Here is a 25,141-nt window from a genome sequence, read left to right as displayed (position 1 = left end):
ATTGTCTATAGTTCTAATCATAGGAACTATACCACATAGCTTAAGTCATAACTATTCTGCTTTGATAACAGCCACAATATGCCTTCTTCTCTTGGATGTGTCAAGGTAGGCAGAGTTCCAAGATCTGGGTAAGACACAAGCAAATATCAACCAAGATGACAAATAAAAAACATTTCTCATGTTAGCATTTCATTGCTGTTGAGATTTTGTAAATAGGCACTTCAACTTTCCTTCTCATTATGCTTTTTCCACAATTTTCCTTCATGTTGAAATTTCTGAATTATATTGCAGGAAAGGCAACTATGTAAACCCTGATTTAGAATGAAAACAGAAGATGGCATTTAGAAGGTAAAGACTTTATGGCAGCCTTGGTGAAAATAGGAGTAATTTTGTTGAAAGGAAGTCAGTCAGTCACAATTAAAATGATGGAAAATGCAACTGAATTTCCTTAATTTCCTTGCAAGCGGAGCCAGTTAGATAAAGAACAAAAGTGGGAAATACAGAATGTATGTCATGCTTTCATTTTCTAACAGTCTTCAACTTTCAAATTACCAATCTGAGAAAAACGCAACAACTGAAAGACACAACTTCTGGCCTCTCACATACAACACCACAAAAAGTTTCAAGTTGAAGACATATTTTCTCGATCAAACTCACATTTAAGTCACAAATTAACAATGCTTCCCTGCCTTTCCTCCAGTTTCAGAGAAAGAAACTCACATTATCTGAGGATTCAAGGTTGAAGAAAATTTGACACTATTAAAGAACAGGAGATACACTTGCTTTCCCATTTTCCATTTCTTTGATGTTACAAGAATTGAAGGAAACAACAAGGTAAATCAAGGTAGAGAAGTGGAGAGGTTCAGAGAAGGAATTCCAAAGGTTATCCAAAGAGTGGCCATCTGAAGTACAGCCAACAATACTAAACAAAATGATCAACATCTGAGAAAGTCACAAGGCCAGAATTCATGGCGCACTGATACCTCAGTTGCCCTGCAAAATACTAGAGGGCAACGGTTTGGAGGTAGTTGAAAACAAGGATGGGAAGTTTAAAATCACATTGTCTTCTGGTCCTACATAAACAACACAGGTTAGCAAGCACACGGTTAATAAGTGAACTGATCTTGAGGGAAATAGTTAGGAGAAAACAATGCACATTATGCTCACTACTTTCCCATAACAGTCATATAGATGCCCAAAGTAACTGCCCCTTAGTTCAGACTTCACCAAGAATCCACAACAAATCGTTGCAATATTATGAGCAATCGACAAAACAAATGAGATCAAAGTACCGTGAAGAAAGGGAATAGATTCATTATGAAGGATTATAAAATGGTGGACCAGACGTGGAGAAAACTAAACATAAGTTACTTTATGTTTAAGATAAAGAAGTTTAATTTTAAAACAATGGATGTCCACCAAAATCACGAATAATTTTGAAATACGTTTGGCAGGGTCGATATTAAATTTTGCGGCTTCAATTTGCTGTTTTTCCAGATTTCATGAATAAAAATAGCAATAGTGCTTTATTAACGCACTAATTATAGTAATAAATTATAATCAGGTTTTTTTACACGCTTCTTGGAACCACTAAACAATTACCTCCAAAATTTCAAAACATTGAAGACAACACACAGGCCTCAGCAAAAGCACATATAAACCCCCTTCACCACGAACCGGAAGGACTTCCTTCTCCGGTCAACAAGTGGTGAGTGCTGCACATGCGTAATTTACTTAACAGTTTTACAGGGCAAAGTTTGCGAATGTTATCGGATGTTGATGTTGAGCCAATGGACACAGTACTCAACATTCGGGAGCTGTCAAGTGACATTTACATATTTGCTAAAGACACAAAAATTCCCCTCAATTTTTTTTCTGATTTTATCCTACTTGTTTTAAAAAATTATAATCTGTTCTAAGATAGATCTCTTTTGTTTCACCAGACGAACCTGAACAGGTTGAGATAAAACAAGCTGTGCTCTTAAACTGTTTATCATTGTAAGTACAATCATTGCAAGTGAGATCCTCATCAATTTACATCTAATTTCCACCCTACTTACCATGTCTGTGCGTATAGCATGGGACTTTTTCTAATTTTAAACTTCTCAAGTTTAGTGATTACAGTAGCTAGATAAAGTTGGGAAATAATAGGGAAAAACAAGCTATTCTTCACAATTAATCGACTTTTTTTCCCCAGAAGATCCGGAAGTAGGATCACCAGGGTCAAGTTTGGGAATAACAGAAAATGGACTCAGAAATCACCATGTGGCCCTTAACTGTATTTATACATTGGAAACAGCATTATGTAAGAAATGTTTGGATTTCGCAACAATTTGGGGGATTTTGCTACTATAGACTGAACCAATAAAAATTGGCAAAAGTGGTCTGGAAGATGAGTTTGTAGAATACTTTTCTGGAGTTAGTTTCCTGGAACAACGTCTTGCGGAACCAACTATGGATAAACCTATATTAGACCTAGTATTGCACAATGATCCAAGATTAATTGTTAACACCAACAGAAAAGGAATTGCTGAAAAAGATCAGAATAAAAGTTTCATATCAAGCGTGAACATTGACATACTGTACTCCTGTGCCAAACAAAAATCTTAAAACTAATTAAATTGATCTGAGAGAAAAAAAATTATTAGATGATTGGGTAAATTGAGTGAAAGATATAACAATAAATAAACAGGAAAAAAAAATCTAAATGGTCAACAAAAATGTATTCCTTAAAAATCAAAAGCTCAATCAACAAGAAGCATTTATTCCTCGGTATGAAAGAAGTTAAGGACAGGGTCAGATTGAAAGGAGTTCATAATGTTGAATATAGCAGTCAGTCTCAGAATAGAATGTTGTTTGGAAATCATGAAATGGACATCAAAAAGTTGATAAAAGGAAAAACAAGAGGAAATTGGCCAAGAATCTAAAACAGATTGGAAGAGATTTTCTAAGTATATGAAAGGGAGAAGAGTAGAAGGAGGAATGTGTAAATAGAAAACTTTGCGCAAAATTTTGTGACACAGTAAAAGACCTGGATCACATATCAGACAATGAAGATAGCCAAGGGGCTAATAATATGGCAGCATATAAGAATTAATACCACAGAGGAAAAAGTGTTAGGAAAAACCTAAGGGCCAAAAATCCAACAAAACCCCAGATCTACATCCTTGGATTCCAAAGAAGTTTATGTCTGGTTGAATTTACTGTGATTCTTTAAATTAATAGAGAATATCTACAGTAAGATCTTGAACAAATAAGGGTTTTAAAAGTTTGTGCAGAAGCAGTAAATTTGCTTTGTATATTAACTTACCACTAAAATTAAGGAAAGTTAATTGTGACTACCATTGTCACATCAATACATTTTTGGTTCTTTGAGATTATAAATTTAAATTGAAATGACATAAGTCTCAAGGTAAGTCACCACCTCCTATATTCAAATTTACACAACTATAATTTGTTGTATTTGAACCAAAATAAAATTGATACATATTTTTGTGTAATTTCTTATAATCTCATCGGTTTTACAAAGTCTTCATGTACTCTTGTACTTTTATGTTGCATTATCTGCAATTAATTAAATATTTTCAAACATTTATGAATTAATCTATAATGGAGGACTGAAATGATCGAATTACATCCAAGTGTCATACAGCATGGAAACAGACCCTTTGGTCCAACTACTCCATGGAGAAAGTGAGGACGGCAGCTGCCGGAGATCAGAGTCGAGAGTGTAGTGCTGGAAAAGCACAGCACATCAAAAACATTGATTCTCCTGCTGCTCGGATGCTGCCTGACCTGCTGTGCTTTTCTAGCACTACACACGACTCCAACCACTCCATGCCAACCACGATCCCAAACTAAATTAGTCTCACCTGCCTGTGTTTGGCCCATTCCCCTCCAAACTTTTCCTGTTCATGTACTTATCTAAGTGTGTTTTAAATAATGTAACTGTACCTTCATCCACCATTCCTCAGGAAGTTCATTCCACGTGCAAATCATTCCACATACACATTTCTGTGTAAACAAATTGCCCCTCATGTCATTTTTAAAATCTCTTTCCTCTCATCTTAAAAATATGTTCTCTCATCTTGAAATCCCCCATCCTACCATTAATCCTATCTGTACCCTTCATGATTTTACAAATCTCCATTCGGTCACCTCTCAACCTCCTCTGCTCCATTAAAAAAAAAGTCCCAGCCTATCCAGCCTTACTTTATAACTCAAACCTTCCATACCCACAATATCCCGATAAATTTCTTCTGAATCCTCTCTAGCCTAATAATATCTCTCCTGGAACTAGGTGGTCAGAACTGGTCACAGTACTGCAGAAGAGACCTCACCAATGTTCTGCACAACCTCAACATGATTTCCTAACTCATATACTCGAAGGACTGAGCAATGAAGGCAAAATGTCTGTCTGTATGTGACGCAAACTTCAAAGAATTATGTACCTAAACCCTCAAGTACCTCTGTTCTACAACACTAGCCAAGGCCCTGCATGAATTGTATATGTATATCCTGCCCCTGTTTGTTGTTCCAAAATGTATTACCTTTCATTTATCCAAATTGAACATCATAATCTGCCATTTTTCAGCACATCGACCCAAATCCCGTTGTAATCTTAGAAAACTTCCTTCACTGTCTATGCCACCAAATTTGGTGTAACTTTTTAAAAATTTGTCATACTTTTCCTCAAAAAGAAACTCTCATTGTGTTAGAGAAAACAGCCATTGTATGTTATGTGGTACTGTCCATTGTCCAAAAGGCCTCAGATATGCTTACTCACCAGTATTGCATACACTGACTCCAATCAAGTTGGAATTTGGGCAGCTAGATCACACAAGAGAAAAACCTCACCCAACTACATTCCTGTGACGCATAGAAACATTTTTTAAAAAGGAATAGTAGACTATTTGGCCCTCCAAGTCTGCTCCACCTTTCATTTTGAATCATGGCTGATTGTCCAACTCAATAGCTTGTTCCTGCTTTTTCTCCGGAATCTTTGATCCCTTTAACCCAGGTACAAAATTCAACTTCTTGAAATCATAAAACATTTGGCCTTAATTGATTTCTGTGGTGAAAAACATTTCTCCTAGCTGGTTTACTCACTTTCTAAGACTGTGACCTTTGGTTCTGGACTCCCCTGCCATCAGGAACCTTCATTGTGCATCTACCCTGAGTTACCCTATTAGAATTTTTTGGTCTTCTATGAGATTCTACCATCCCTCACCCCCAATTCTTCTGAACTCCAGCTAATATAATTCTACCTGATTCAACCTCTTCAACTAATTATCCTCATAAGTCAGCCCTGCCATCACTGGAATCAGTCTGGTAAATATTCTCTGCATTCCCTCTATAGCAAGGACATTCTTCTTCAGATAAGGAGACCAAAACTGCACACACTATTCCAGGTGTGGTTTCACTAAGGTTCTGTGTAATTGCAGCAAGACACCCCTGCTTCTGTACTCAAATCCTTTCACAATGAAGTCCAACATACCATTCCCTTCTTGACTGCCTGCAGCACCAGTGGTTTTACTTTCAGCAATTGGTGCACAAGGACACCCAGGTCATGTTGCACATTCTCCTCCCTCAATTTATTGCCATTTAGATAATAATCTACTTTCCTGGTTTTGCTCCCAGAGTGGATAACTCACATTGATCTATGTTATACTGCACTTGCCCACTCACTCACTTTGTCCAAACTACATTGAAATATCTCTAGATTCTCCTCACAGCTCATCCTCCTATCCAGCTTTGTACAACTGCAAATTTTGAGATATTTCATTTAGTTCCCTCATCTAAATCATTAATATGAACAGCTGGGCCAACCACTGATCCCTGTGATACCCTACTAGTCAGTGCCTGCTATTCAGAAAAAGACCCATGTATTTTTACTCTTTGTTTCCTGTCAGCCAAACAGTTCCCCATCCATTTCAATACACTCCCAACAAACCCATGGACTTCAGTTTTATGCGCTAATCTTTCATGTAGGACTTTGTCAAAAGACTTCTGAAAGTCTAAATAAACAACATACAATGGCTCCCCCCAAACATTCTACCAGTTACATCCTCAAAGAATTACAGTAGATTTGTAAAGCATGATTTCCATTTCTTAAATCCATGCTCAATCTGTCTAACCTTTCAACTGTTTTCTGGAATCTAAGGGGTGACCTTATAGAAATTTATAAAATCATGAGGGGCACAGATAGGGTAAATAGACAAGGTATTTTCCCTGGGATGGAGGAGTCCAGAACCAGAGGGCACAAGTTTATGGTGAAAGGGGAAAATTTTAAAAGGGACCTAAGGGGCACCTTTTTCATGCAAATGAGCCACCAGAGGAAGTGGTGGAGGCTGGTACAATTACAATATTTAAAAGGCATCTGGATGGGTACACAAATAGGAAGGGTTGAGGGGGAAAGAGCCAAGTGCTGGCAAATGAGATTAGATTAATTTCGGATATCTGGTTGGCGTGGACAAGTTGGACCGAAGGGTCTGTTTCTGATCTGTACATTTCTGTGACTCTATAAATGCACTGCCATTAAATTTTTTAGAATGGACTCTAGCAGCTTTCCCTACTGCCGACGTCAGGCTGATGAGTCTATAATTCGCAGCTTTATCTTTACCTCCCTTTTAAAATACAGGGATAAAAATTAACTTCTCTCCAATATATAGGAACCTTCTAGAGTCTTTTGAATCTTGGAAAATGACTACCAATGCATTCACTATTTCTAGGACCATTTTCTTCAGTACTCTGGGAAGTAGATTATCAGGTTGTGGGGCTTTATCGGACCTTCTATCCCATCGATTTCCCCAACACCATTTCCCTATTAGTACGAATTTCTTGCAGTTACTCCCTCTCATTAAAGTGTGTTCCTCAACATTTCTGGAATGTTATTTGTAACCCATGCACTCTTTGAATGTTTGCTATCACCTTTCAACTGTTTGCTCTTGAAGTAAAATTCCCCAATCATCTCGCCAACTCAAGTGTCATACCATCGTAATTTCCTCTATTTACAAGCAGGGCACTGGTCTTACACTCACCTGCATCACTCTCCACCTTGATGAAAAATTCTATAACATTATAGTCGCCCAAAGGGCCTCACGGACTTAGATTGCCAATTATTTCCTTTCTCATTACATAATACCCAATCGAGGACCCCCAGAAAAAAGTACACCTGTCAACACATAATCCTCATTGGTTGCCAATGCTAAAAGGGAACTTTGGGATGAAATCGTATCCCAACAAATTTAACACGTTCAAGTCGGGGTAGGGGCAGAGTGTGAGGAGAAGGAAAGATAATGAAAAACACTTGAAAATAGATATTGGCTCTATTATCTACTTTCTGCACCATATTTTACAGAGAGGTGAATATTAGGGATCAAAAGTTTAAGTAATTGGCAGAAGGGTTCAAGAAAATTGAGGAGACATTTCATTTTTAACCCAGAGGGTGCCAGGGCTGTAGAACTCACAGCTTTAAAGGGCAGTACAGGTATAAACCTGAATTGCGTTTAAAAGAAAACCTGCATGCGCCTTTGATGTTCTGAATGCCTCAAGGTTCAGGATCCAGAGCTGGATAGAGAGATTATGCTGAATCTCTCATTGAATCATAGAATAACAACACTGTACAAGCAGGCCATTCGGCCCATCGAGTCCACACTAACCCAATGCATATAAACATGCATTTTCCCTGGCTAATCCACCCAGCCTGCACATCCCTGGACAGTAGGGTCAATTTTAACATGGCCAATATGCCTAACCTGCACATCTTTGGACTGTGGGAGCAGACTGGAGCATTGGAGGAAATCCACACAGACACAGGGACAACATGTAAGTTACACACACACACACACACAGTCATCCAAGGCTGGAATCAACCTGGGTCCCAGGTGCTGAGGCAGCAGTGCTAACCACTGAGCCACGATACTGCCCCTCTTTTTAACTGTAAGGCACGATGGACTGAATGACCTCCTTATGTACGACAAACTGTTTCTATGTAACACCAGTACTGTGTAATTACAAATCAATCTTTAGTCAAATTACGAGATCACTCACTTTCTTTTAAAATGAGAATTTTTTATGTGGATGCATGATATTCTTCTGAACCCAAAATAGAGTTTTCTGACCACAATAAGCAACAGCTTTGATCTCTGAAGTCATTCAGATGAAATCTCTCTTCTGATAACAATTCAGAATTAGCAAACTGAGCAATCTCAATTGGAATAGTTAAGTAAGGAAGTTTTGGTGCAGTTGTCCAGGACTTTGGTGAAACAGACTGGGGTATGATGAATGATGCATCTCTCAATTGTTATGAATAATTCCATTCAAAAGAGTGCTTTCTGCTGATCAATCTACAAATCAGGAACTTGTCCAAATGTGATGGACTGAATTACAACCCTTAGCTTGTCTGACTTTTCAATCAGATCATGGTTGATAGGCAGCAAAGTGTGTTGTACAAAGGACAAAAGGAGGTTGCTGACAGATATAGATAAGTTGAGTGACAGGGCAAAATTATGGTTGATGGTGTATGTTGTGGGAAATTGTGAAGTTGTTGACTCCAGTCGGAAGAATTTTCAAAAATATTATTTCAACATAGAACAATTGCAGAATTCCAGGTACAGTGGAATTCAGTGTTCTAGTACATGATTCACAAAACGACTATATGCAGGTACAGCAAGTAATTAAGGTCAATGGGACACTAACCTTTATTACAACTAGAACTGGAAAGTAAGGAGGTTACTTCTCAAATATTTTATGTAGTCTTGGTCTCCTTATTCAAGATTGATAGGGTTGGCTAGCTCAGTTGGCTGGGTGGCAGGTTTGTAATGCAGAGTAATGCCAACACTACGTGTTTAATTTCCACACCAGTTGAGGCCATCATGAAGGTTCCACCTTCTCAACCTTGCCCCTCATTTGACGTGTGCTGACTCCCAGGTTAAACCACCATCAGTTTTCTCCCTCTCTCATGACAGCAACCCTACAGTCTTCAGGGACAATGGTGACATAACATTATATATTTAAGGTTGAATGTTCTTATGAACATAAATGCATTGGAGGTGGTTCAAAGAAGACACTAAATTCATACCTGGAATGAGCTGGCAGTCTTAAGGAAAGATTGGACAGGCTGTGCTTGTTTTCACTGGATTTTGAAGAGTGATTGAAATTTACTAAATGGTCATGACAAGGTGTTCTTTCTTGTGGGTGGGTGCATAATTTACTCTTCCTAACACATCCTCCACAGGACCTTTCACTCATTACTCCTGTTATTAGAGACAGACAGGTCACCCCTCCAAAACGTGAGGTTAAAAATTCCAATGAATGTTTAAATGCATTCATGGTCCTCGCTGACCCTCTTCAGTTCCATAAACACCTCCAGTTCATCAATGCCCATCCACAAGTTGGATTTACATTTACACCTTTAATTTGTGAACGTTGCGAAATGGTGGATTTTTTTAATTCACTCAGCAGCTGTGCTGCTGTGGCAACATGCGCTTTTACATGTAACTTATTGGTTGGAATGTTTGATAGTGATAGTACAGACCCCAATGTTTCCATCACATGGCTGACCAGGAATCTCTCTCACTCTTCACATCTGCCATTCTAGTTTTGGAAGGATTTGCAGGATAAGAAGTGAACTGTTTGCCTGCCCTACGAACAAACTTTCCATGGTCAGGAGTTCGTAAGTGAGAAGGACAAACCTGGGACTTCTGGGTCAGGAGCAGAGATACTATCCATTGTGCCAGAAGACCTCAATTTCTCTCCATCTCACCCCATAATAGATTAAGTACCACCTTAAAGAGAGAGAGAGATCAATCAGGTCTGCTTCTCTACTGTATGGAAAACAGGCCCAGCCTACCTAGTCTCCCTTGATTGCTGTAACTCTCCAGCTCAAGCAACTCCCTGGTGAATCTCCTTTGCATGCTCACCAGTACAATCACATTCAGCTGATAACATGGCAACCGCAATGTCACATAGTAGTCCCAGTTGTGGCCTAATGGACGTCTCATATAGCTCCAACATAACCTGGAGAAACCCAGCAGGTCTAGCAGCATCTAGACCAGTGAAGGGTCACTGGATGAGATGTTGCCTTATCTGCTGAGCTTCTTCAGCAGCTTCTAATTATTCAGATCTCCAGCATCTGCAGTTCTTAGTTTTATTCCAACCTACCCTCCCTGCTCATATTTTCAATGCCTCAACAAATAAAGGCAAGTATCCCATATGCCTTTTTAACCACCTATCCTGCTGCCTTCAAGTATCTGTGAACATGCACACTAACATCCCTCTGGTTCTCGGTGTTTCTTTGGGTGCTATCATTATTTGTGTACTCGATTGCCTTATTTGTCAACCAAAAATGAATCACCTCACACATTTCAGCATTAAATTCCATTTATAAATGTTTTGCTGACCTGACCAACCTGCCGATATTGTAGTCTAAGGGTCCTTGCTATTTAGCATATGGATTTTCAAATCAGCTTATTGTTAATGATAAAACCTTGCATATTTTTATCGAGATCAGCAGGGAACCCAGCACTGAACCCTTTGGTGTGTCACTGGACACAGGCTGCCGGACACAAAAACTACATTTGAACATCATCTTCTTTATTCTGCCAGTAAGCCAATTTTAGATCCAATTTGCTAAATTGTCCTGTATCCCATGGACTCTTACCTTTCTAACCAGGCTTGAGATCTTATCAAAAGCCTGACTGAAGTGCGGGTAGATGAGATCCACTGCAGTCACCTCCACAAAAAACCTCAATCAGACCTACCGGTACGATCTCCCCCAATAAATCCATGCTTATTACCTTTGATTAACCTTTGCCTCCAGAAATGTAGAATAAGTCTGTCCCTCAGAATTATTTTGAATTGTTTCCTTACCACTGACATGAGACTCACGAGTCTATAGTTCTGTGGTTTATCCTAGCCACTCTTCTTGAATTACAGTACTGTCCTCCAGTCTTCTGGCACGTCATGTTCAATAGATAAAATCCACTCAACCTTCCCTAAAAAGACAGCCACTCCATCCCAGTCATCCATCCAATCAACCTTCTTTGAACTGCTTCCAAAGTAATTATTTTTTTAGGCTAGGTACTAAAACTAAACGCTGGTCTAGGTACAGTCTTACTAATAGCCTTGCCAATTATAGGAAGAAACTTGTCTTTTTAAACTCCATCCCACTGTCTATCAAGGTGGGGGTGATTTATTGTAATGGAGGGATTTGAAAACAGCAAATAACAATGTTATTTGACTCCGAGCCAATCTAGGTCAGTGAATGGGCTTTTGTGCCATTTGGGACCATTGGTTACCTAGTTGTTATCAGGAGATATGGGATGTCCTGAGCAATTAAAAGCCAGTGTTGAAACCGGAAGACTTTGCAAAACCAAAGACAATCCAACACTGTTCCACCAACAATTGAAGTTAGCCAGTTGTGCAGCTTAGAAATCAAATAGGAAACACCTTCCCTTTTTCTCCACTGAATTGGCCAATCAATGATCTAATTTATCTTAATCATTAACACAAAGCTGTCTTCCCAGTTTGCTGACATCGGCAGATTTGATTAATTTGTCCGATAACCCATTTCACCTTTGGTCAAGGTGGAGATGTTTTCATTTCAGTCACAAATTTAATGCACACCCTCATCAAGAACAAACCACTGTTAAGATATATAAAAATGTAAAAAACTTCAAATCTGAAACAAACATAAATTCTCCAGAGATTTCTCTAGAAACTCAGCAGTCTGGCAGCATTTGTGGACAGAAAGCAGAGTTCGTGTTTTCAGTACTTTGTCAGAAATGAAAGCTAGGAAATGTTGATACTTATGTGAGTGATGGGATGGGGGCTGGAATGATACAGAATTGATCCATCAAGAGGGAAAAACGAAAGCAGACAAAGAAATTGTTGATAATAATGGAAGGAAGAAGTGGTGAAACCAGGATTTAGAGGAACTGAAATTGGATTGGCTGCTATAAAAACAGGACATGGGAGAATGGGGTGGATAACAGACTTGTGGAGGTGTTCATATTCTGAAACTCAAGTGTGTTAAAGAAGTAGGTAATTGGAAGTACAGGTTCATTTTACGGATGGGACATAGGTATTCCGCAAAGTGGCCACTTAATCTGTATTTTGTCTCCCCATTATACAGAAGACCTTACTGTGAGTAGTGTTACTAGATTGAATGAAGAGCACTGCTTTATCTGGAAATTGTCTGAAGCATTGGATATTGAGAAGGGAGGAGGAAAATGGGTGAGCTGTGCACCTTGATAAATTGTATTGGAAGGTGCCATGGCTGTGTGAAGACATGTTGGAAGGGACCACTGTGTCCCAAAGGAACAGTCCCTGTTGAATGCTGACAAAAGAGGGAAATAACATGTCTGGACATGGCATTTGGCTAGAGGTACTGGGAACAGCAGCTTATGATTGTTTGGGTACAGAGGCTGATGGGGTTTAAAGTGGGCACCCTGTCTTTGTTGTGGGACAGGAGAGAAGGAAACAGGTTGAGGGAGGAGTACAGAAAATGGGTTCAATATGATTGAGGTTCCTGTCGAACCACAGTGGCTGGGAAAACTTGATTGGGATAAGTTGGACATGTGAGGCCCATCCAACCCCAGCAGATGGGGTCATCATCAGAATAAATGCAAAAGAGAAACAGAACCCTCATAAGAGGCAAGGTGTGAGAGTGTATAGTCAATGAGTTTGTGATGGATATCTGTGGTTAGTTTATTCACAGAAATGAAAATCGAATTGAATCCATGCAGTGCGGAAACAGACCACTTGGACCATCAAGTCCACACCCACCCTCCAAAGAGTAACCCACCAAGACCCATTTCCCTTAACCCACTAATTTACATTTATACCCAACTAATGCATCTAACCTACACTTCCCCAAACACTATGAGCAATTTAGCATCAAATCACCTAACCTGCACATCTCTGGATTGTGGGAGGAAACCGGAGCACCTGGAGAAAGCACACGCGGACACAGGGAGAATGTGCAAAACATAAGTGTGGTGCTGGAAAAGCACAGCACTTTCTCCGAAAAGTCAGAGACAGACAGGTGAAGGAATTATAGAAATTGGAAGCAAAATTGATTTTTTTCCAGTCCGACAACAGGAAAAAAAAAGCACCATCAATAATGTACCTGAGAAAGAGTTGTGGACAGATACTGGAATAAGGACCTTTTAAGATACGTTCTTCACTTCAAATACAAAACAGTAATACTCGAAAATAAACGGGCCATAATATTTAGTACAATTTTAAAAATGTAGCTTTCCCAACAGGCCTACTCACACTTTCAAATTGGCTGAAACGCCCCCCCCACCACCCAACCGCTGTCAAACTGGCCACCGCCCTACTGCGCAACCTCACTCGCATCCCGCCTGCTTGAGCTGACGCTAGCGTCGGTGGACGGCGCATGCTCGCCAACAGACGAGTGGCGTCACTCCAGTTTTGCCTCTTGAATCAACGTCTGGTTTCCTCGCTTCTGTCCACTACGCAGGCGCGGTGAGGTGAGGGAGCGGGCGAATCCCGGGCGCCTGTCTGAGAGGCTGGCGCAGTGCGCAGGCGTGGAGGCGAAAGCGGTGTGCCGTACCCGGTCACTTATTCGGAAGAGGAGGAGTGGGAGAGAGGGGTGGAGGTTGGTTTGGGTTGTGGGTGGGGGGGAAGGAAGGAGGAGGCCGCGACAGAGGGAGAAACGGACGGGACTGATGTGCGCATCTTGTTCTGCGCAGACTCCGCACGGCAGCGTAGAGGGAGAGACGGACCCGGGCGAGAGAGAGGAAAAAAACGAAGAAGCGGGGGGGAGGCTGCAATTCTGTTTGACAGCCGTAAAAAGAAATCTCTGGATTTTCGTCTGAATGGTCGCTAATAGCCCGCCGTGTCGAAGGCGACTTTCTTCAGGGTGAGTTGGTGTAGGTTTGTAATCGCTGAGGTTGATTAGATACAGCATTCGCTGGAGAAAAAGCTGAGGCGAGGAAGGCTTCTTTTCAGATTATGTGCCTTGCTGTGTGGTAATAAAATGGCGCCCGGCCGTTGGTAAAACATTAAAACGGGGGACCTTCAAATGATCTGGTTCTGTCGCTGCCTTTTTCTCCACGACCTTTGGCGATGTTTCAGACGCAGTTCCTCAAACCTCATAAAGTCGCCGACGTGGCCTCCTAAGAAATGGACATCCATTTTCTTTTTTGTGTATTTGGTTGGAGTTTGACCCAATTCCTTTCTATGCCGAAAAATGCAGGTTGGTATTTTTCTCCCTTCATTGCTGTGGTCGACGCCCGGATATATCGCACCTAATCCCTTAATTTTCATTTTTTTTCCAACAAAGTGTGCGTAATAGAATGGATGAGTATACTTGCAGGTTACGAGCAGGACTGATGAGTTTGGGTGGAGTGAGGAGAAACAAGATTTTTTTTACCGCAGGGTGGATCTTGACTTGAGACGCCCAAACAGGGTGTTATTCAAACAGGGTGATATGTATATAACATGTACATAATCGCCGAATTGCTTCATTTTATTTTTGATTTGGGATTTCATGATTTGAAGAAAAAAATGCAGTGTCTCATCACCGTTTTTTCGGCATTAGTTTTATATTTTCACGATCGATGCAGTGCCATGAGCCACATGCATCCTGTTTTCTGGTGATGCAGGATTAACATTACGACATTTTTAAAACCTGCTTTTTCGTTGCCAACTCTGGTTTTGCAGAATGCTCATCACGTTATGGATGCCCATGGACTTAGAACGTGTCGACTTTAAAAATCGTTTTTAATCTGGAAGCTAATCTTGAATTGCTTGACAATAGTGGATAGTGCTGATTTTCAAATCAATATTTGGTGATATCGACAATAATAATTGTTTTTAGTATGCAAATAACAGCTAACCAGGAACAGTAACATTTCATGTTTGTACAAATATTTGGTTGCTTTTATGTTATCAACTTGATAAGAAGCAAGGTAGTTTAATTTAAACAGATCTATTCCAAACAGTTGGAAATCTTGGGTCAAGAACGGATTTGATCTTTTTGTAACTGACTATGGAGAAACCTACTCTGTGATCATGCTTTACTATAAATTATCTTGGTAAATTGAGAAATGCGGTACAGTAATTTAAGGTGTAAATTTATGGTTACAACCGGGGAAGAAAAGTAATGTAATCTAGGAATAAATTTACACAATTCCATTTTAATATGTTCTAATTAAGAGCTATTCAAATTCTTAAAATGAGAAACCAAGTATTTTATAAATGCAGAAGCTCATTGGTAATTATTTGAATGTGTATGTTTGGGGTTTGGACAGAGTGTCATCCAAGTGGTTCTTTGAAATAATAGAAAATATATTGAGTTTGTTAACATGTCATTAGATAAGAAATGTGTGCTAGGTAACTATTTTCAGATTGGTTTTAATTTATTTCCAAAATTTTGTTGTTTTCACATCTCCAGATGTTCCTTTGGGAAGTTTTCACAACATGATTAGGTTGTTCATAGTTTTTTTTCTAAATCTTAATGTGAAAGGTGGATAGGTAATTTTAGCTCACATTCACAACAAAAATGTGCTGTGCACCTTGACAGGCTGATATAAAGGTAGAAAAATAATGGAAATACTCAGTTGGTCTGTCAGGCTATGTGGAGAGAAAAGCAGAGTTAAATTTCAGCTGTGTGACCATTCATTATAACTCAGTAATCAAAGGTCATAGATCTCTACAGAAGGTGCTGGAACTCAAGTTTTCTATTTTTTATTCAGGGTAACCATTCACATTGTTTAGTTTTCTGTTAAATAAGTCCAAGCAGTTTACAGAGACTTGCAATGAAATGTTAGCTTTCCATGGTTGGCAGTTTTTAAATTTTAATCTATTTTTCTTGAACTTATTGTTAGTGCCTAGTGTCTGCAGAGAAAGTTTAGTGGTTCAGTCAGTAAACAATTGAGCAGAAGGCAAGGAGATTGCTGTAAAATTCCTAATTGTATTTGTGTTCTCAGCTCTAATGTTTAATTAGAAAAATCTCAGTTCAGAAAACAAATTGTTTTAAAGTTTACATTTTCCCTCAATTATTTCAATCACCTTGTTCAGACATGTTATGTAACAGCTCTGGTGTAGGTATTACTCAAACTTGGATCTTCTGGCCCAGAGATATGGTAATGGGCACTGCACCACAAGGCTGTTAAGCATAGCCTGGGATTCTGGATTGTTCATCTTGTTACATTCCCACTGTACCATCACCTCTCCTGAAACATTCACTGTCTGCCTTGGTGAGATTTGAACCCACATCCCCAAAATATTAGACTGAAGCTCTGGATTACTTATCCAGTGACCTAAAGGGGGCACCTATATTTTCTTTTCCACTGATTCTGTGGATGTCTTCTAGTTGTTAGAGTTTTAAATGCACCATGGTGAGCTAATAGGCCTAATTTTAGCTTGGAGAGCCTGGCCATTGTCTTTCTGAAAGGCTGCCAAAATATCAGTACTGTAAACATGCAAAATCTTGTTTTTCTGCTCTTACGTTTGCTAATAAAATTCTGTTTTAAAAATTTTATCAGCAAATAATTTCATTACTCATTCATGTTTGCAAAATGCATTTTGTAGCAGGGCGGTAATGGCCTAGTGGTATAACTGCTGGACTGTTAATTCAGAGACCCAGGTAATGTTCTGGGAACCTGTGTTCAAATCCTGCCATGGCAGATGGTGGAATTTGAATTCAATAACAAACTGGATGTAAGAGTTTGCTGAAGATTGAATCCATTGATGTTTGTCAGAAAGGCCTGTCTGGTTCATTTAGGAAAGTAAATTGCCATCCTTACTTGGTCTGGCCAACATGTGACTCCAGATCCATAACAATGTGGTTGACTGTCAACTGTTCTCTGGTCAGTGAGCGATAGTCAATGAACGCTGAGACCTGTGACCTGTGAATGAACAATTTTTAAAAAAAGATTTCCTGCTGACCTTGGATTTATTTGCATTGTGTAATACTGTATTAATTTATAATTTCTGAGCAGCTGGAAATTAACTGATTTGGTTTTGGCAGTAATTGATATTGGCAGTAGTACCCCATTTATAAATGCAATCTAATAGTTACTGAAGAGACATGGTGTTGCTATCTTTCATTAGAAATTATCATAAATGCTTGTGACGAATTCCAATATTCTTGTAGCATTTCCGTGGACTTTACTTTAAACAGTTCCTTGCCTGTGTGTTTAATGTGATTTCTTTCGTTACCTCTACCAAACATCAGCTTAAGTTGTAAGATGGGACCAATTTCAGTGCTACTGTGCAACCTCCAGGAGCTGCTCCTGCTCTTCATTTTTTTTAACTTTGTGCCTCCTGACGTGACTTGAATTCGGTGATTTCATGTGATGAGGCGTACAAAACGAAAACGTCTTCTGACGTTTTACTTATCAGCTGTGCCATCATGATTAGTTCTATTTTAAGATTATGTAAGCTTGAGCTTCCTGGAATGTTTGTTGAGATTTTTTTCTTGTATGTAGTTCACTGTCCTTGAAAACCAACCTTAATACCAACGTTTATTGAGTTTGACTTGTTCTTTTGGTGCTTAACATCTTAGAATAAAACAGCATATTGATTTGATTATTTCAAACTTGCAAACAATTTGAAAATTAACTGACTTTCAGCCTTGAGAGTAATTGGCTTGCTCTTGTGTGTTTTATGGTTATGTACAGTATGACCAAAGCTTTTTGAGAAGTACATGTGAAAAACATCCTAACTTGACTGAAATTTAACTCATCTTTAGGGTGCATACAGTTAGGATATTGAGGGTTGAAATTTTGGTGGCTTCAATTTTGCTTGTATATAAATAAGCTCCAGATGATGATAGGTTTGAATAATTTAGGAAAATTGTTTCTGTCCTTTCCAGAATCTTGGGAGTGTTTTGTAAAATAGGTGTTCTTTACTTTTGACATTGGTGTTTTCACAATTGGAATCCAGGAGATTCAAGTTTTTGTAATTTTCTGATCGGTGCATGTGTTACTGTCTTGACCTGTATCACTTAGGGCAATGGCAGTGCTGAAAGACTGCATTTTACTATATTGAATGTACATGTTGACTTCACACAATTAATGAAACACATCATTGACAGATGAGCCTTATTTGCAGTCTTTTTGATTTCTAAATCATAACTTATGATTCTGAATGCGATGAGGGTGACTGGCAGTTGGCAAAAGAAACATTTATGCAAGGTTATGAGCTTGCAAATTCAGAAATCATCAAATTCTCAGTTGTACACTTTTCTCTAATCTCAGTCTGAGAGAGAAAAACTGAACACTTGGAAAATTTTTCTGGAACATTATTTTCAATTTTCTATTGTGGAGGATAGCCAGAGTTGGCGTGATAGTCATACAGCATGGAAGCAGACCCTTCAGTCCAACAGTCAACGCTGACCATATTCCCAAACGAAACTAGTCGTACCTGCCTGCATTTGGCCCATATCCTTCCAAACATTTCCTATTCATGTCCAAATGTCTTCGAAATGTTGTAACTGTACCAGCATCCACCAGTTCATTTAAGTTTATTCCACACTCGAACCACTGTCAATGAACAAAGTTGCACCTCATGTCTTTCCTTAAATCTTCATCCTCTCTCAGCTTTTAAAAATATGCCTCCTGGCCTTGTAATTGCCCAACCTAGGGAAAAGAAGATTGTCATTCACCTTATCTATACCCATTATAATTGTATAAACCTGTATAAGGGGTCACCCCTCAACCTCCAATGCTCCAGTGAAAAAAATTCCAGTCTATCCAGCGTTTCCTTCGTTCTTGACAACTTCCTCATAAATTATTTTTCAACCCTCTCCAGCTTAATAATATCTTTCTGATAACAGCGTGACCAGAACTGGACACATTATTCGAGAAGAGGCCTCGACAGTGTCCTGTACAACCTCAACATGACATCCCAATTCCTCCATACTCAGGACTGACCAATGAAGGCAAACATGCTAAATGCCTTCCTAACAACAGTGTCTACATGTGATGTGAAGAGCTGTGTACCTGTACTCTGAGGTTTTTCTCTTCTACAACATTACCAAGGCTCAACTTTTAATTTTCTCAGTCCTGTCCTTGTTTGTTTTACCAAAACACAATATGTCACAAATATCCAAATTAAATTCCATCTGCTCTTCAGCGCAATGACTCAATTGATCCAGATCTCTTTGTAATCTTGGATAACCTTCTTCACTGTCCACCATACCATAAATTTTGGTATCATCTGCAAGATTAGTAACCATGCTTCTCATTCTCATCTAAATCATTTACATAAATGTCAAATAAAAGTGGACCCAGCATTGATCGCTGTGGAGCACTGCTGGTAATAGGCTCCAGCATGAAAAACACTGTTCCTCCACCTTTGTCTCCTACTGTCAAGCCAATTTTGCATACAGTTGGCAAGCTCACCCTGAATCCCCTGTGCTCTAACTTTACAAATCAGTCTACCATGTAGGACCTTGTCAAAGGCTTTACTAAAATCCAAGAAAACAATGTCTCCTGCTGTGTCCTTATCAATGTTCTTTGTTACTTCCTCAAAACAGCTCAAGCAAGTTTGAGAGGCAGTATTTCCCTCGTACAAAACCTAATCATCTGTTGCCTCTCCAAATGCAAATTAATCCTATCTTTTCGGATTGCCTCCAACAACATATCCACAATTGAAGTTAGACTCTCAGTTCTGTTGTTTCTAGGCTTCTCCTTACAACTTTTCTGTAAGACACAACATTAGCCACTCTTGAGTCATCTGTCATCTCACTTGTAGTTAGATATGCTGGAAATATTCCTGCAAGCGGCCCTGCAATTTCCTCCCTAATTTCCCACAATATCCTGGAATGCACAAGATCAGGTTCCCAGAGATGTATTCATCTTTATATTCTCTAACACCTCTCCTATATGAACTGTTTTCAAAGCATCAATACTTCTTTCCCTGAATTCTCTAGCTTCCATTTCTTTCTCCACAGTAATAGCTGATGCACAATATTCATTTAATATCTATTCCATCTCCTAAGGTCCAACATAAAGACAACTTCTTTCATCTTTCTTTAAGGCATCCAACTCTCTCATTGCTCTCTTGCTCCTAATGTACTTTCCGAATCTCTTTTGGATTATCCTTAACCTTCTTAGCCATGGCTATTTCATATCCCCAATTTGTCATCCTGATCTTCCTCTGAAGAATGTCCTTACACACTCTTGATACTGTTTAACATTTTTTTTAAACCCAGTCGTTTAAACCTTATGTTTCTTTTTAATTCTTCACCAAACCGCAACCTTTATTCATCCATTGTTCCCAATCTTATCTTACCTTTTCACTTCAATAATGATTCTGAACTCTTGATCGTGCTTTTGAAAGCCTCTTGGTTGGAATCTTGAGTTTTTTGTTCATCTGTCGTGTGTGGTTGACAGATTGTGCTCTTTATTTGTAAGAGTTTCAAGGGATATCAAACAATGCTGGATATTTGGAGTTTAAATACAGATGAGACATCTATAGATGTAACAGGTATGATTAGATTAGATTCCCTACAACTCAATCTAATCCCACCTGCCAGCACCCGGCCCATATCCCTCCAAATTCTTCCTATTCATATACCCATCCAGATGCCTTTTAAATGTTGCAATTATACTAGCATTCACCACTTCCTCTGGCAGCTCATTCCATATGCGTACCACCCTCTGATGAAAATGTTGCCCCTTAAGTTGCTTTTATATCTTTCCCCTCTAACCCTAAACCGATGCCCTCTAGTTCGAGACTCTCCCACCCCTGGGAAATTACTTTGTCTATTTATCCTATCCATGCCCCTCACGACCTTAAACCTCTATAAGGTCACCCCTCAGCCTCCGACTCTCCAGGGCAAGCAGTCCCAGCCTGTTCAACCTCTTGCTGTTGCTCAAATCCTCCAACCCTGGCAACATCCTTGTAATTTTATTCAGAAGTTTCAGAACATCTTTCCGATTGGAAGGAGACCAGAATTGCACAAAATATTCCAACAATGGCCTGGCTAATCTCCTGTACAGCTGCAACATGACCTCCCAACTCCCTGTACTCAATACTCTGACCAATAAAGGAAAGCATTTACCAAATGCATTTTTCACTATCCTATCTACCTGCGACTCCACTTTCAAGAGGCTGTGAACCTGCACTCCAAGGTCTCTTTGTTCAGCAACACTCCCTAGGACCTTATTATTAAGTGTATAAGTCCTGCTGAGATTTGCTTTCTCAAAATGCCGCACCTCGCATTTATCTGAATTAAACTCCATCTGCCACTTCTCAGCCCATTGGCCCATCTGAACAAGATCCCGTTGTAATCTGAGATAACCTTTACTGTCCACTACACCTCCAATTTTGGTGTCATCAGCAAACTTGCTAACTAACCTCTTAGGCTCACAACCAAATCATTTATATAAAATGACTTAAAAAATGGATTCTTCTTCCAGACAATTGTACTTCTCCCAATTCTGGCCTGTTGTACATCCCTGATTTCCATTGCTGTGCTATTTGATAGCTGGACTTACTGCTTCCTTGGGCATAAATTCTTCATACCCTTCCTCATCCCCTTCCATCTTCAAGATACTCCAGTCTTCGCTCTTGATCTTCCTTCGTGTCTTTGTCGTTTATTACCATCAAGTTTTCTATTGTTGAAGGCAGGTCATTGGTGGGCCAGTGTGCTTTCTTCATATTGGATTATAGTATTTTGTGTACGCTTTGTTTTTGTGTGGTAACTGTGAATCTTGGCAGTTGATATTCTTTTTACATTTACTGTGTCCACATCTTTTAAATCTAAAGTTGGACATGCGAACGTGCCTGGCTATTCTTTGAAAACTCTTTTTTGTGTGTGTCTCAACCTTGTGAGAATTAGCAGCTGGATAGGTTTTATTCAAAATAATCTAATTGTAAGTTATTTGGGGGATGTATGACTTTAACTGATGACCGTTTTCTCTTTTCTCTTTCTTTAATTCAAAAGATGTGGAAATATTCGTCCTATAAACATGGGCAAAAGATATTCTTGATTCAATTTACTTTATTGCTCTTGTGAGGTGGCTCATTGTATTTTGTTGGAATAATATTGTGGGGCATGTTGTGCTTTGACGTTTCTAGAATTAGGAGTGAAAAATTTGTTAGTTCCCATTTAAGTTAGCAAGTACATGATTTCATCTTACAGCTTTTAGTGAATCATAGGACTGTAAAGCTGTTTCAGATTAATTTGTTGTCCAAGTAGGTATGGATCTTACTGGGTCTACTCCCTCTGAAGAATGTCCCGACACTGTTGGTTTTCTTTGAGGTTGATTTTTTTTTTTTGACAAACCTTAATGTTGCTTGTTCATTGTGTCTTTCCTATCTGTTGATAGAGATCATTTGGATGGTATTTGAAAGTTCAGGGGATATCTTTGAAAAAAACGGGCAGGAATTGTGATTGTGTCAATTTTTGTTTAACAGATATGGATGCAGTGATTGGGGAAGTTCTTGATGGTGAACCATTTGTGCAAACCAGTTCAACTTGGATAGGTAAACTTAAAATATCTGTTGCAACACCATTCACTTTGTGGAATGGATTTACTGATGTACTAAATAAAAATGAATAATTGGACATTTTCTTCTCTCTCAAAGATGTTGTGGTGTATCGATGCATGGGATACATCACCTTAATGATTCTTCCTGTTTGTGTATAGACCAAGATGAATTTCAGTGAGATGTGCAATAATTAAGAATAGTCTGAAACTGCCTCCTTCTGATAGTTTAAGATGTGTAGTTGACAGTAATAGTAATAAATAATAACCATTATGTGAAAGCACTTAAAATTTGTCTGCCACCTTGAAATGAAGGACTACAGATCCAAGCTTTCATGAGCAGTGTTGGTATCTATGGCTGCAGGTAAACTTGGTAATCTTGATGGCTTAAGTGATGTCACTCAAAAGCAGGACATTTTGGTAGTGGCTGGGGGTAAGATGTGAGTGGCATCTTTCATTAGTGGCTGACATCTTAAAGAAATATGTTTATGCCTGATTGTTGCCGAACCACTGAGGCTCGAGTGGACATGGGTAATATTCCTTCTTTAGGATTCTAAATGTAGAAAATAACGTAGACAATGATCAACTGATAAGCTTTTTCACTGGAATCAGGGAACGGAGGCTGTACTTGAAAGGTATCTAACTGCACTTCAGAAACGACATGGGACATAGCTGTCTATTAGACAGTGCTTATACAACTTGAAGAGCATAACAACATTTCAAGTGTGGGGGGAGGTAAGCAGGCATCGTCCATTTGGAGTTATGTGGTGCTGGAAAAGCACAGCAGGTCAGGCAGCATCGAAGGAACAGGTGAAGGGCTAATACCTGCAGTGTCGATTCTCTTCCTCGGATGCTGCCTGACCTCCTGCGCTCTTCCAGCACAACATGCTCTACTCTGATCTGCAACATCTGCAGTCCTCACTTTCTCCAACCATCCATTTGGAGTCTTTTTTTTGGAAAATCTAGCAGTATGGAGTTGCCTTTTTAAGACTAAGATGACAACTTTGTCAGAGGGTCAGGAGTCATTTTCTTCAAAAAGCAGTGGAAGTTCTGAGTATGTGAATTTTTTTAAGGTAGATAAAGATTCTTAGGAAGTATTGAAAGGATATCAATGGAATAATTAGGTCAACAATGAACAGAGTCAATGGATTGAGTGTCCTACTCTTGCTGTAAATTTGCAGGGTCTGTATGAGCTACCACAAAACTTAATTGAGTTATCAATTTGAGATGACAGGACCATGTTTGTTGAGTTGAAAACTGACTTTTATTTGAGAACTTTGCCATTTAACTGAGTGTTGTGGAAATGTATAAATAAAACATTGATTATAGTTGACCACGAAATGTGCAATGATAAAAGTTGGCAAGAACGTGGATGATAAGCTCTTTAAGTTTCTGGTTTGGTGATTGGATTTTATCAAAACCCACATTCCAAAACTCTAGAAATGTATCAATTGAAGTCTGAAGCAGAAATACAGTTACGATAGTTCTCTGATTTCCAAATAGCCAGTTGATTTAATTTCAATATTGTCTATGTATTGTTCATCAAGTCCTGCTGTCAAAATGTTGAAGTGCACCTAACTCCTATTTGTTGTATTTAGATGCTTTCTAAATGGAAGTATTTTCACTTCGTGAGTAGTTTTGGCAATGTTTAATAAATGAAGCACTGGAAATAGAGTAGATCATGCAGCATCTATGGAGGAAGAAATGATTAACGTTTCAAGTCAAATGAGACTTGTTAGGAGTTATATTTCACTCCATATTAATGTTGTTTGTCTCACTTCAGCCTCTCTTAAAACTTGAGTATTTTCTGTAACTTTGAAGCTCGTGTTCCTTTTCTCTTGTGGTTGGAAGTATAGCGGCTCGTTTTGTTCAGCTCTTAAAATAGTGTCTAAGAGGCTCCGCATGCGAAGGCTGGGGAAGGGATTCATGTGTAAATTTTGCCATTCTAGATTAGGTGTGCCCAAACTATAGCCAGAGCACTTGATATAGTTAGCGAGTTTTGAGAAGATACGTAGCTCACTAGGTTCTGGGTATAAGTTTGCTGGCTGAGCTGGAAGGTTCATTTTCAGCAGTTTAGTCGCCATACTAGGGGACCTCTTCAGTGAGCTTTTGGACAAAGGACTGCTGATGATTCCTGCTTTCTTTTTGTTTGTTTTGGGTTTCTTTGTGTTGGTGATGTCATTTCCTGTTCTTTTTCTCAGAGGGTGGTAAGTGGGGTCCAAGTCAATGCGGTTAAGAGTTCCGGTTGGAATGCCATGCTTCTAGGAATTCCTGTGCATGTCTTAGTTTGGCTTGTCCTAGGGTGGGTGTGTTGTCCCAGTCGAAGTGGTGTCCTTCCACATCTGTATGTAAGGGTACTAGTGAGACAGGGTCATGTCGTTTTGTTACTAGTTGATGTTCATGTATCCTAGTGGCTAGCTTTCTGCCTGTTTATCCAGTGTCATGTTTGTTACAGTTCTTGCACGGTATTTTGTAAATGACATGAGCCAGAGGCTCATTGAAGATGTTTCCAAGTATGATGATGAAACGACTGAAAATGGACCTTCTAGCTCAGTGAGCAAAGCTACATCCAGAATTTCATATTGTCTGATGGCTGCTTTAATTTACATCTCAGTCATATTTGCAAAGAGCTGCTCATCCAAGCAAATGCCCTTTCTGCCCAACGT

The 25,141-nt window shown here is 39.2% G+C and overlaps 2 protein-coding genes across 5 annotated transcripts in view; one reads left to right on the top strand and one right to left on the bottom strand.

Moving 5' to 3' along the window:
* mettl16 (methyltransferase 16, N6-methyladenosine) overlaps positions 1–13,279 on the bottom strand; it is a 130,667-nt gene extending 117,388 nt beyond the window's left edge. The window contains exon 1 of one of the 2 annotated variants that reach the window (XM_072589857.1): positions 13,133–13,279. The gene's annotated coding sequence lies outside the window, so the exon portion shown is untranslated. Of the gene's footprint in view, positions 1–1,602; positions 1,714–13,132 lie in introns of those variants that run through there. The other variant, XM_072589856.1, reaches the window with a different exon arrangement.
* Positions 13,280–13,672: 393 nt separating this feature from the next.
* Positions 13,673–25,141, top strand: part of LOC140491537 (lissencephaly-1 homolog) — an 86,133-nt gene continuing 74,664 nt past the window's right edge. For 2 of the 3 annotated variants that reach the window (XM_072589859.1, XM_072589860.1), the window contains exon 1: positions 13,675–13,891. Coding sequence is in view for 1 of the 3 variants with exons in the window: in XM_072589858.1 (XP_072445959.1) it covers positions 13,848–13,891 (44 nt within the window). In the remaining 2 variants the exon portion in view is untranslated. Of the gene's footprint in view, positions 13,892–25,141 lie in introns of all 3 variants that reach the window. The other variant, XM_072589858.1, reaches the window with a different exon arrangement.

Source organism: Chiloscyllium punctatum, chromosome 19, assembly GCF_047496795.1.
Source record: "Chiloscyllium punctatum isolate Juve2018m chromosome 19, sChiPun1.3, whole genome shotgun sequence".
Classification (NCBI taxonomy): domain Eukaryota; kingdom Metazoa; phylum Chordata; class Chondrichthyes; order Orectolobiformes; family Hemiscylliidae; genus Chiloscyllium; species Chiloscyllium punctatum.
This window is presented reverse-complemented; position numbering and strand designations above follow the sequence as displayed.